Source organism: Pipistrellus kuhlii, unplaced genomic scaffold (genome assembly GCF_014108245.1).
Source record: "Pipistrellus kuhlii isolate mPipKuh1 unplaced genomic scaffold, mPipKuh1.p scaffold_m20_p_1, whole genome shotgun sequence".
NCBI classification, from domain to species: Eukaryota; Metazoa; Chordata; class Mammalia; order Chiroptera; family Vespertilionidae; genus Pipistrellus; species Pipistrellus kuhlii.
In genome coordinates, this window is record NW_023425404.1 from 73,231,018 (window position 1) to 73,244,716 (window position 13,699).

The 13,699-nt window shown below is 35.3% G+C and overlaps 1 protein-coding gene across 1 annotated transcript in view; it reads left to right on the forward strand.

The window, feature by feature from the left end:
* Positions 1 to 13,699, forward strand: part of SRP54 (signal recognition particle 54) — a 49,123-nt gene that overhangs the window by 27,149 nt on the left and 8,275 nt on the right. The window contains exons 5-13 of the mRNA XM_036451786.2: positions 1,824 to 1,928; positions 3,895 to 3,961; positions 4,043 to 4,100; positions 8,145 to 8,295; positions 9,339 to 9,487; positions 9,774 to 9,874; positions 10,385 to 10,471; positions 10,932 to 11,005; positions 11,215 to 11,323. Of these exons, the coding sequence (XP_036307679.1) occupies positions 1,824 to 1,928; positions 3,895 to 3,961; positions 4,043 to 4,100; positions 8,145 to 8,295; positions 9,339 to 9,487; positions 9,774 to 9,874; positions 10,385 to 10,471; positions 10,932 to 11,005; positions 11,215 to 11,323 (901 nt within the window). The remainder of the gene's footprint in view (positions 1 to 1,823; positions 1,929 to 3,894; positions 3,962 to 4,042; positions 4,101 to 8,144; positions 8,296 to 9,338; positions 9,488 to 9,773; positions 9,875 to 10,384; positions 10,472 to 10,931; positions 11,006 to 11,214; positions 11,324 to 13,699) is intronic.

The following is a 13,699-nucleotide window of genomic DNA, read 5'->3' on the forward strand; positions in this document are numbered from 1 at the left end:
AGTGCAGCTGGAAGAATAGATTTATAAAATAATAATTCAGTAAAATGCATACGTTCCAAATAGAGCTCATTAGGCCATGTGATATAGAGAATGGAGGTAAATGTAGGGTAGAATAAGTTTTCTAAAAAGAGTGGATTTATATTTGAGATAGATTTTGGCTGTTTCAAAAGTTCACTTAATAAGGCTAGGCAAAATGTGTGTTCTTTTCCTTCTTTCTCTTCAACGTGACTTTCTTCCAAATACAGGTGTAATGTGGATTATGTGACTTTTATGCTATCTTTTAGCTTGAGCTTGGCAAACTTTTCTTAAGGGTTAAACAGTTTAGGCTTTGTGGGCCATATGGTTTCTGTTGCAACTACTTGGATCTGCTGTTGTAGCACAAAAGCAGTAAGTGAATGGGTGCGGTAATGTTTCATTAAAACATTTTATACACATAGTTTGTCAAGCTCTAATCTAGGACATTAATTACTATTATGGCTTTATTATTATATTAGAGGCCCGGTGCACGAAATTTGTGCACTTGGGGATAGAGTTCCTTAGCCCAGATTGCAAGAGGGCGCAGGCCAGGCCAAGGGACCCCACCGGTGCATACATGATCAGGGGCTGGAGAGGGATGCAGGAAGTTGACCAGCCAGGGAGGGACCGTGGGAGGACTCAAGGGCATGTTCGGCCCCTCGCACTCAGTCCCAATCGGTCATACCCCAGCAGCAAGCTAAACTACCAGTTGGAGTGTCTGCCCCCTGGTGGTCAGTGAACATCATAGCAGCTGGTCAACCAGTCAACTCTCTACCCCGTGGTGGTCAGTACACATCATAGCAAGAGGTTGAGCAGCCTTAGCATATCATTAGCATATTACACTTTGATTGGTTGAATGGACAACCGGACACTTAACACATTAGGCTTTTAAACCATAGGATGGAGATCTGTGTTTTAAGCTCTGAACAACTGACTTGCAAATGAATTTTTTTCAATGAACTTTAAAAATACCTCATGCTTGTTAGTTTGGGGACTGTTCATGTGTGAACCTTAAGTTTCCATTGACATTGTGATTATTGTTTACTAGCCCTCTAAATATATTAATTTATAGAACAGTAGATATTTGGTATTGGAAAATTTGACTTTTGACTGATTTGGAATGTCTTTCACATATAATTTTGTTCATATATAAATATTTGTCAAATTGAATGTAAAGATAGATATCATCTCAATATTGTAGCCATTTGCCACATATGGTTATTGAGCACTTTTGTAATATGGCTAGTTCAAATTGAGATGTACTGTAAGTATGAAACACTTGCCAAATTTGAAGACCTACTATAGAAAGAGGGAATATAAAATAACTTATTTTTTTAAGTATAGACTACATGTTGAAATGTTAATATTTTGGGTGTATTGGGTTAAATAAAACATTAAAATTAATATTAATTGTTTGATTTTTTAAATGTCACTACTAGAAATTTGAAAATTCATATGTGACCTGTATATATGTTTCTGTAGTGCTGATGTTGATTACTCCTTTGGCTCAAACTTGGTCTCACATTTCATTCACATTCTACTTTGTCCAAAAATATGTTTTAAGATTCTTCCTCTGAATTGGTTTGACATTATAGGGTTATTTATGACTTCACAATGCATTATTATAAGTTCTTAAATTCCACTGTATGTACAAAGGGAAATAGAGTTGTATTAGAATGGTAGAATAATGGTTGCCTTTTATACAGATGTCCTTAAATTATTTTTAGTTTAAAAGTTTTGGAGAGAGATGCTTTGAATGTAAGCATATGTTAACCTGATTTTCTGTTAAATTTACTTTTGGGATGTAGCTTGTAGACCCTGGAGTTAAAGCATGGACACCTACTAAAGGAAAACAGAATGTGATCATGTTTGTTGGATTGCAAGGGAGTGGTAAAACTACCACATGTTCTAAGGTAAATTATAATTAATTTTAAAATAAAGTCATAGAGAAGATAGTTTTGTAAAAATCAAATTTTATGTTAAATCAGGCTGTATAGTATTGTTGCTTTTCAGTTTTGTATTACTTCATGTATCTATTATATATTTGTGATAGCTTTTTGTAGGATAAGAAAAAGTAAACCCATAGTTTCTTGTGATTGCTTTTTGAAAGAATGATAGATCCTATATAATAAAAGCCTAATATGCAAATCGACCAAACACTGGAACGACCAGTCGTTATGATGCACACTGACCACCAGGGGGCAGATGCTCAACACAGGAGCTGCCCCCTGGTGGTCAGTGTGCTCCCCCAGGTGGAGCGCCACTTAGCCAGAAGTCTGGTTCACGGCTGGTGAATGCAGCAATAATGGCGGAGCCTCTCCCAACTCCATGGCATCGATAAGGAACAGCAAGCCAAGTGGTAAGGAACGGCAAGCAGGTGGGCAGTAAGGAGCTAGGGGTCCCAGGCTGCAAGAGGGCGCAGGCTAGGCTGAAGGGGGACCCCCCCCTCAATGCATGAATTTCATGCACTAGGCCTCTGGTTTCTATATAACTGTGTTCTTTCTTTTACCAATAAGACTTCCTGTTTTTTAAGGAGGTGAGTATATGATTTTTTAGAGGGGAAAAAAGGAAATTTTACCTTATCTCCTATGGCTCAAGACTCTCCTATTCACAGTGTCACATCCAGCATAATATAGATCTTTATTTTACACTAGAGGCCCGGTGCACGGATTCATGCACCATTGGGATCCCTTGGCCTACTCTATGCCTTCTCGCAGTCTGGGACCCTTCGGGGGATGTCCAGTCCAGATTGGAGAGAGCCCGATCCCCACAGGCCCGATCCAGACAGGAGGGAGCCCGATCCTGTGCGTTGAGCACCTGTCCCCTGGTGGTCAGTGCTAGTCATAGCAACCACTTGTTAGGTCGTTCAGCCACTTAGGCTTTTATATATAGAGAGAGTAGAGGCCCAGTACATGAAATTCGTGCACAGGTGGAGGGAAACAGTGTCCCCTCAGCCCAGCCTGGACCCTCTTCAATCTGGGACACCTCGGGGAATGTCCGACTGCCGGTTTAGGCCTGATTTCACAGGGGACATCCCTATCACAATCTGGGACTGCTAGCTCCTAACTTCTCACCTGCCTAGATCATCCCTAACTGCCCCCCCCCTGCTGGCTTGGTTGCCCTTAACTGCCTGGTCACCCCTAACTGCCCCACCTGCCAGCCTGGTCGCCCCTCACTGCTCCTCTCTGCCAGCCTAATTGCTCCTCAAGGCTCCCCCCGCTGCCAGCCTGGTCGCCGCCAACTGCCTCCCCTGCCAGCCTGGTCACTCCTCACTGCCCCCCCTCTGCCGGCCTGGTTGCCCCTCCCTCTGCCGGCCTGGTTGCCCCTCACTGTCCCCCCCCCCCACCCGCCGGCCTGGTCGCCCCACGCAGCCTGCTGTTTGGTTGTTACTGTGAGGGCGTCATGACCAATTTGCATATTACCCTTTTATTAGTATAGATTATTAGTATAGATATCCTTATGCTAATTTTTAATTCATTATACCACACTTTCTTCCAGAATTGGGTGCCTCAACTTTGTTAACACATTTAGTTTCACAAGCTTCAACTATCTTAAAGCTTAGAAAAAAAACAAAGGATTATTTCTTAGAAGATTATGTTATTATTTTTACTTCATTAACACTAATTGTAATTAACATTTTTTACTACAGTCATTTGTTGCTTGATCATCTTATATTCTTTGAATGTGACTGTATGGCAGTTAGAATTTAAACTCTTTAGGAAAGTTACTGTATTCAAAAATTTAATGTTATTATTCAGGAGAATATGGGTAGTTTTACTTAATCCCTTAAGTAAATAACTAGGATAAACAGTAAAAATTATATATATATAATAATGTATATTTATTGATGTTATATATTTTTTAATCTTCCTTTCCCAGTTAGCTTATTATTACCAGAGGAAAGGTTGGAAGACCTGTTTGATATGTGCAGACACATTCAGAGCAGGTAATGTGTTGAAATTTAAAATTTTGTTTCCTGTAATTTTTATTTTTAAGTTTGAGGATTCATTAACTCTTTATCTCTTAGGGGCTTTTGACCAACTAAAACAGAATGCAACGAAAGCAAGAATTCCATTCTATGGAAGGTGAGTTTTTGTTTTTTATTTTGATACTCAAGTACCTCATCTTGTCTCTCTATTTTATGTTATTTAGTCACACTTTAATATATACTTATAAGTTTAAATTCTTTCTGGAACAAAGTGGAAATATAATTAGTAAATTGATGACTTTTATTATTAAAACAACTCTTCTGATTCAACCTGATAGATTAGAAATTTAGTTTTTAATTCTGCTTTGCATGCTTATCATCCTGCCTTTGCATACTTTCTGAACTCTTTCTGCTTCTCTCTATTCCTATTGTTTCTTTTAAGATCTGTCTAAAGCACTCCTCATTTAAACACACACTGGTGAATTCCATACTGTTTGTTTCTTTAGTACATCATTTAAAAAAGTTTGATGATCTGCCTGGCCGGGTAGCTCAGTCAGTCAGAGTGTTTGATCTCTGGTCAGGACACATACAAGAAAGCAGCCAATGAATACATAAATAAGTGGAACAACAAATCAATCTCTCTCTCTCTCTCCCCCCCTCTCCTCCCCCCCCAATTTTTTATATTTATTTATTTATTTATTTTAAATATATTTTATTGATTTTTTACAGAGAGGAAGGGAGATAGATAGAGAGCTAGAAATGTCGATAAGAGAGAAACATCGACCAGCTGCCTCTTGCACACCCCCCACTGGAGATGTGCCCGCAACCAATGTACAATACATGTCCTTGACCAGAATCGAACCCGGGACCTTTCAGTCCGCAGACCGACGCTCCACCACTGAGCCAAACTGGTTTCGGCTCCCCCCCAATTTTTTAAACAAAATTTGATCATCTTAAAATGGTTTATAATCTGTACACATATCAGAGATTCTGATCATTGCTATCCTTCATTTGATACATTGCTATTCAGTTAGGTAGTTTGTATATGTTAGAATAATTAATGAAAAGAAACAAGTCTAAATTGAATTTAGGAGGATTTGTTTGAAACAATTGCATTTTTCTTAACATTATTAATGTAAATGGTTTATAATACCTTCAGGAAAAAAACTTAAAGAAGCTAACATTTGAGGTAATTAAATAGTGGATATTTTTTTGTTAGTCATTACCTTCTACTTTTTGGCTGGCCAGAAAAGCTAGTGAGTGAACTTCGACTATATATGCTCTTTATTGAATTTTTTTTTCTTTTAGTTATTTTTTAATAATGATTTCTAACAAATAGATTAATGAATAATAGTAGGTATTTTAACTTTAGGATAAAGACTGTTTCTCACATAGTTTTAAAACTCAAGGTAGACTTAGCTGGTTTGGCTCGAGGATAGAACATCAGCCCATGGACTGAGGGTTCCCAATTCAATTCCGATCAAGGGCACATGCCTGGGTTGTGGGCTTGATCCCCAGTTGGGGGCATACAGAAGGCAGCCAATCAATGATTCTCTCTCATCATTGATGTTTCTCTCTCTCCTTCTGCCTTCCTCTCTGAAATCAATAAAAATATATATGTGTTTTTTAAAAAGGTTAAGTGATAATAAAATGTTATATCTGTAGGGTTCAAAATTTTCAAATGATATAATAGCTCTGATAATTACTTAAACTTTTGACCAAGGCTAGAGTATTAATTTTTAACCAGTATCCTCAGTATCATTTATTAAATAACTTCTCCTTTATTCATGTTACCTTAAAAAACATATTAGTGAGCATTGTTTCTTCTTGGAGGGCTGAAGGGAATGGGAGTGGGGAAGAACTTGAACTATATCTGCAATGTTAAATTTATATATTTGATGGGGGAGGTGGTAGATACAGAACTGTTATGTTATTTGTTCGATCTTTTTTTAAAAAACAACAACAACAACACTATTTTAATTAAAAGTTTTAAATTAAATAAGTGAAAGTACTAAGTTTCACTTCCGAGTTAACAGTTTTTAGTGTGTCTCTCTATGCTTGATTTCAATATCTTTATATATCAAATTAACACACAGATATAGATAGATAAGTAGGTAGATGGATGGATGGATAGATAATTTTCAATTAAAATGGACTCTTACAGTGCGTTGTACTTCCATTGCTGTGATAGGAGTCATATGAGTTATGTAAATTTGTCAAACTCTTCAAAATGAACATTTAAAGTAGTGCATTTTATTCTGTGTGAATATGCCACTATAGAATTGATTAAAAAATGGGATCTTGCCAAAACCGGTTTGGCTCAGTGGATAGAGCGTCAGCCTGCGGACTGAATGGTCCCGGGTTCGATTCCGGTCAAGGGCATGTACCTTGGTTGCGGGCATATCCCCAGTGGGGGATGTGCAGGAGGCAGCTGATCGATGACTCTCTCTCATCATGTTTCTAACTATCTCTCTCCCTTCCTCTCTGTAAAAAATCAATAAAATATATATATTTTTTTAAAAGGGATCTTATGACAAGATAGTGATTATTACTGGGAGGTGCTAGTTATGTTGTTTCTTGATCGTTGTGCGTTTGCTTTGCGAAAATTTATTGAGTTGATTATTTGACCTTTTTATGTATGTTGTACTTCATTAAAACAAATTCTAAGAAAATGTGATCTTAATAATTCTGTTACAGACAATATACTGTTTAAGGTAATTCTTTTTATGACATCATTGTATTCTTTTGTATGCATGTATATTCTTTTTTTAAAAATATATTTTATTGATATTTTACAGAGAGGAAAAGAGAGAGAGAGAGTTAGAAACATCGATGAGAGAATCATCGATCAGCTGCCTCTTGTGCACCCTCTACTGAGGATATGCCTGCAACCAAGGTACATGTCCTTAACTGGAATTGAACCTGGGACCTTTCAGTCTGCAGGCCGACACTCTATCCACTGAGCCAAACTGGTTTCGGCTGCATGTATATTCTTAAGCACTTTACTTATGAACATATCTGATCATTTTTTTTTTTTACACACTTATGAATTTTCTTTTTTTTTCTTTTTTTATTGATTATGGTATCACAATAGTACACATTTATGAATTTTAATTGTATTTTATATTTAAAATATCTGGTAGTAACTAATCTGTATTTTCTTTATCAACATTTTCTTATCTATTCCAGCCAGCTAATTTCCCTGGATAAATTTTAGAAATTTTTATTAAATTTCAAAAAAAAAAATCACCCAAGATTATTGATCATTTAAAGTATATTCCATTGAAATCAGTTAATTTAGGGGAGAACTGACATATTTACTATATTTGTATAATTCCATTTAGTAATCTGCTATATCTTTTTTGTAAAAACATTTTTATGTCCTTAACTAGTAATCTGCTTCATTTAAATCTCACACATATTCTTATTAAGTATATTTTCTACCTAATTTGTGTTGTTATTTTAGGGAAAAACATTTTTTTTAGATTATGTCTTTTCATTTGACAGTATTGATCTGTATAAAAAGTTCCACTAATCAGAATACAAATTAAAATTTGATCTCATTTTTTTATTTTCAAAGTAAAACATTTTTGAGGATTGTAAAAAAGTAGTGCAACAGGAAGGAAATTAAACGTTGTGGAAGACATTTTTGTTTTAAAAACCAAAAGTCTAAACAGACCAATTTATTTAAGGTCAACATGTAGGGGTGTATCAACAATTTCAAAGAAGCAACATTAATATGTTTCTCATATTGGCTATATGTTTAGTTCCAAGAAATGAGAAAAACGTTAAATGACCAACAGTAGGACATTTATTTAATAAACGATGACAAAGCTATCTGATGGAATGCTTATAGCCTAAAAGTCATACTTTACAGGAACATTTAATGGTTTTTATAATGCTTACAAAAGGGTATTAAATGGAAAAGCGTGTGAAACACTAGGTAACAAAAATTCAACTACTGTATTTTTAAAAATTGAAGAAAACAACTTATTCAAGAGAGACATACAGCAGAATCAGACAGGATTTTGTAATTGGAAAACTGGATACCGCATTATGCTGACCTAGAAGTAAATTGCTATATGTAATACTTAATAGGTTTTATTCTTCTAAATTGAAATTGAGATCATTATGACTTTTCCATAATAGATTAAAGGAAGTTTTGGTGTTAGTTGTTAAATCATTTGTCCATATTAAATAGCTATACAGAAATGGATCCTGTTATCATTGCCTCTGAAGGAGTGGAGAAATTCAAAAATGAAAATTTTGAAATTATTATTGTTGATACAAGTGGCCGTCATAAACAAGAAGACTCTTTGTTTGAAGAAATGCTTCAAGTTGCTAATGCTATTGTAAGTAGCTTTATTTTAACATTATGAAGTCTTTGGATAAGTTAATTATAAACCCTGGTTGAATTTATGACCTGTATAAATTATTTTTTGCCTATAAGATAGGCTCCAAGTACTTTATTTTTGTCTTGGGTACCTCTGTCTGTATGGAAATGACTTTATCTTCTCTATATTAAGAATGAAATTTTCATGAGCAAATATCTGAAAAATAATTTCCTATCTCATTCATCTTACTAGTATGTATGAGAGAGAAAAAAATCAGGAATTAACCTTTAATAACTATTGCATTTCCTCTCTGTAAATACTTAAGTCAAATTAGAAACATTTACTTTAGGATTTTCAAAGTGAGGCACTTAAAAATGTTACTCATCACTTAGTTTCTCTTTAGAATTTTGATGGAAGTAATTTGGGAAGAAGCAGCAGTTTATCGGTAATATTATAACATTATAAACCCATGTTTTGCCACTGGGTGGAGGCTATAATTCTTTGGCTCATTATAATAAGTTTCTTTTTAACTATGCCAGGATTTGACCTAGTTAAGCACAGCGAAGAGAAATAGTCTCACTTGTATTTTATTCAATTAGGTTTTCATGTGCATTCTTCTACTTTTTATTTTTCTCTGATTTACTTTTGCTCTTTTCTTTGCCTACAGTGTTACTCTTCCAGATCTTTGTATAACTTTTTTTTTGTTTATTCAGGCCTTGGCCCAAATGTTTACCTCCAGAGAGGCCTTCTCTGACTACCCTACCTAAAGAAGTCTCCCTCACCTCAAAACTAATATTCTCTATCCCAGTTTAGTTATTACTAAACTGGGATAGAGAATATCAGTTTTATCAGTCTCCTCTAACTATAATGTAAGTCGCACTAGGACAAGGATTTTATTTATCTCATTGTCTTAGGACCTAAATAGTGCCTAATACATAGCACTCCCTCAAAATATTTATTGATTGGATGAATAATTATTTATAATAAATATTTTATATAGCTTCTAATGATGTTTCTGAAGATCAGGAAAAATATGTATTTTTTCTGTTTAAATTTTCTAGCAACCTGATAACATTGTTTATGTGATGGATGCCTCCATTGGGCAGGCCTGTGAAGCCCAGGCTAAGGCTTTTAAAGATAAAGTAGATGTAGCCTCAGTAATAGTGACAAAACTTGATGGCCATGCAAAAGGAGGTGGTGCACTCAGTGCGTAAGTATCGTTGATGCTCTTGTCCTATGTCTTAGGCTTATATGGTGTGTGTGTGCGCGCGCACGTATGCGTTCTTACAGATTTCTTATTGTTCATTTAAAATATATTCCAATAGTGGACCTAATATGGTCTATGATAGAAGTTTAAATAGAAACAAAATTTTGGAGTCCCTCTGATACATAGTTTTGTTTTAATTAGTTAAAAGAAATTTGAGCTATGTACCTCTGTCTAATTAGCTTTGAAATATGCAAGTAATTTGTTTTTCTTTTATGTTTTCATTTTGTAGAGTTGCTGCCACAAAAAGTCCAATTATTTTCATTGGTACAGGGGAACATATAGATGACTTTGAACCTTTTAAAACACAGCCTTTCATCAGCAAACTTCTTGGTATGTATGATGGTAGAATACACAAAAATCTCCAAGAAATAGCATGGATCTTTAGGATAGATTAGAGTTTTAATTCCTTCTACTCACTAACTAGTTCAGGAGAATCATGTCCTTCTATGATTTATCTTCCTCACCTGTAAAATAGGGATGGTGGTTATTTACTTCTTGTGGTTAGAATGTTAACATGAGCTATTAGATGGCAAGTTATTTTTGAAAAGTTGTAGAGCACAATACAAAAATATAGTGGTTGTACTAATAGCACTGAAAATGGCAATAAAACTTTCATAATATCTCCAGCTGTTATAGAGAACATGGAATTTGGAATTAAACCCTGAGTTGGCATCCCTGCTTTGTCATTTAACCTTTCTAACTTCAGTCTTCTCACCTAAAGTGAAATAGAAATAACAGATCTGCCTATCTCACAGGGTTATTATGTATGTGCATGTATTTTGTGTAATGTAAAGTAAGGTATGCTATTAGTTGTTCATTTTACTTTTTTGCATATTATAGGTATGGGTGACATTGAAGGACTGATAGATAAAGTCAACGAGTTGAAGTTGGATGACAATGAAGCACTTATAGAGAAGTTGAAACATGGTATATAAGGAGCCAAAAGCATTTTATCTCAGAATATCTTCTTTTTAATAAAACTAGTATTTATTTGTTTGAAATTATATCTATTAATAAGCCAATTCCTGAAATGTTTATTTCTTAGATGTTTATATACAAATCATTTTAAATTTCAGATGTCTGAGCAATTTAATTTTAGTCATCCTAGAGGGTATAGTTTATCTGCTTTGTTTTCAAGTGTCTTGTGTATTTTTTTTATTCCATTTTCTCTGATAGAATGTAAACCTCTCTAGGAGAAGATCTGTGTATCTGTATATTCTCTATTGAATTCATCCTATGATCTTGCACATAATAACTGCTCAATGAGTATTTATTGATTAGATATTTTATAAGTGTGCTTCAAGATGAACCTATAATGAAAGAAAATACTAGTTTTATGAAATGAAATGTACATCCTCTAATATATCTGACTCACATTGTATTTCAGGTCAGTTTACGTTGCGAGACATGTATGAACAATTTCAAAATATTATGAAAATGGGCCCCTTCAGTCAAATCTTGGTTAGTTATCCTCAAAAGTATTTTTATAACTTGTTTTTTCATTAAAATTTCTAAGAATAGATGTATTTGTTTTAATTATTTTTAATATTTGGGTAAAATATCTACTTTAAAAACCAGCATCAATGTTAAAGCCAATAATTAAATGCCAACATTCGGAATAATACATCTCAAGCTATTATTGATTTTGTGTTTAAATATGTCTGTTTTAGGGAATGATCCCTGGTTTTGGAACAGATTTTATGAGCAAAGGAAATGAACAGGAGTCAATGGCAAGGCTAAAGAAATTAATGACGATAATGGATAGTATGAATGATCAAGGTAAGTTGATAGATTACTTGTTCTGCATATCAGCAAGTTTTCACTGTGGTCTTGTGGACAAGATGGAGAAAAATGGAGACTACCAGGCTTTTGTTAGGTAGATTTTTATTTGAAAGCTCTTACTCAGAGGTTAATGATTAGTAGATAGACTTCATTGAGAAAATGGTCTAGTTCCATGGAAACAACACTAGTTCTTCATGATGTTGGTAGAAAGAACTTAAAAGGGGAGTTCTGTAGTCATATAAATTGGGTGGAAGGCCAGGTTAAAAAGAAACTCTTCAGATCTCTAGTATGCTAATGTGAAATGGCATTTATGAGAGAGGGATGGTTTAAGCAATGTTTGCAAAGTTATTTCGCTCTGAAACTGATTGTTCATTTTTCATTCTTCTTAGATGAAGTACATTGCTCTGTCTCTCTAATCCTTTATTATCACTGCCTTCTATACTTCAGGTGCTTTATCTGGTTCTCATTCCATTAGCATTTCTAGTTCCTAGACCCCTTTATCTTTTTATTAGTTTTTAAGCACCCTTTCTGATTCAATCCAGCTTGTATATCATAATACTCTTTTTTAAGGCTCTTTACCACTTGACCTCTGGCCTCATTCACAAAGAAATACATGGAATTTTTTTTTTTTTTTTTTTTGTCTCTATCTCTTTCCTAAGCTTTAGGCTTTCATAGTAATTTAAATAAGATTGTGTCTTTCTTATCTTCAATACTGCAAGAAGTTTTATATAAAGAATTAATAGTTGCAGCCATATCTAGAGTACTTTACTCTGTCTTAGTCATTGTCCTTAAGCACTGTCCTGAGGACTTAACATATATTAACCCACTTAATTTTCACAACAAATCTTAAGGGGCAATTCTCGAGTCAAAATCCATTGTTATCTATCTTTTACAGATTAGGAAACTGAGATGCAGGAAGTAATATTCTCAAAATCACTAGGTAGAGTAGAGAATATGGGCTTCAAACTCAGTCATTCTGGCTCAAGAATCTACACTCTGTATCACCTTCTCTTTAGGTGCTCACTAAATGATGGACATTTTTTTTTTTTTCATGTTTGAAAGTTTTCTGAGGCAAATCAGATCCAAAATTAGTGCTTCTCTCTTGGTAAATGACATTTCTATCTACCCAGTCACCCAAGCTAGAAACAGGTCAATTTAGATTTATATCCTCGCTGATTTTTGGTTTAATGGTTGTATTGATTGTGAAGATATGTCAGTTTTACTTTATATATTGTATATATGCTTTTTTGTTGGGTATATACACATTTAGAATTTTTATGTCTCCTTGGTAAATGACTCTTTTATCATTATGTATGTAATGTCCTCCTTTGTTCTGGATCTACTTTGATATTAATGCAACCACTTCAACTTTTTTTTAATATGTTTTCATTGATTTCAGAGAAAGAACGAGAGAGGGAGATAGAAACATTGATGAGAGAGAATCATCAATTGGCTGCCCCTTACTGGGGATTGGGCCGCAACCTGGTCTTTTGACTTGTACAGGAATCGAACCAGTTACCTCTGGGTGCATGGGACTAGGCTCAACCAACTGAACCTCACCAGCCGGGCTTTACCTTTATTTAAATTAGTTTTTTGCATTGTGTATCTTTTTTCATCCTTTTACTTTTAAAAATATACATATATTTTTATTGATTTCAGAGAAGGGAGAGAAAGAGATAGAAACATCAATGATGAGAGAGACTCATTGATCAGCTGCCTCCTGCATGCCCTCTACTGGGAATCGTGCCTGCAACCCAGGTCTGTGCCCTGATGGGAAATCAAACCATGACCTCCTGGTTTATAGATCGACCTTCACCCACTGAGCCATGCTGGCTGAGTCCATCTTTTTACTTTTAAATTACCTATATCAAACTTTTAAAAATTTATCATTATTGTTGAAAGTATTACAGATGTCCTCTTTTTTCCCCCCATTGACCCTTTCTAGCCCACTCCCACCCCCCACCCCGGGCCTTCACCATACTTGCCTGTGTCCTTTTTATGTATATACACATACTAGAGGCCAGATGCACGAAGATTCATGCAAGAATGGGCCTTCCTTCCCCGGCTGCTGCCAGCCTGGAGCCGCCTTTCTGCCTTCACTCTGCCTGGAGCCATCTTTCTGCCTTCCCACACTGCCCAGAGGCCCAGAGTGGCTGGGGCTATGTTGAACACGTGCATCATCACCTTGGTGGCAATGCAAGTGTCCTGCCCCCAGCCGCTCAGCACCTGTGTATGCAAGTTAATCTGCCATCTTTGTTGAGTTAATTTGCATACTCACTCCTGATTGGCTGGTGGGCATTGTGAAGGTACAGTCAATTTGCATATTTTTCTTTTATTAGTGTAGATAAGTTCTTTGGTTAATCTCTTATTACC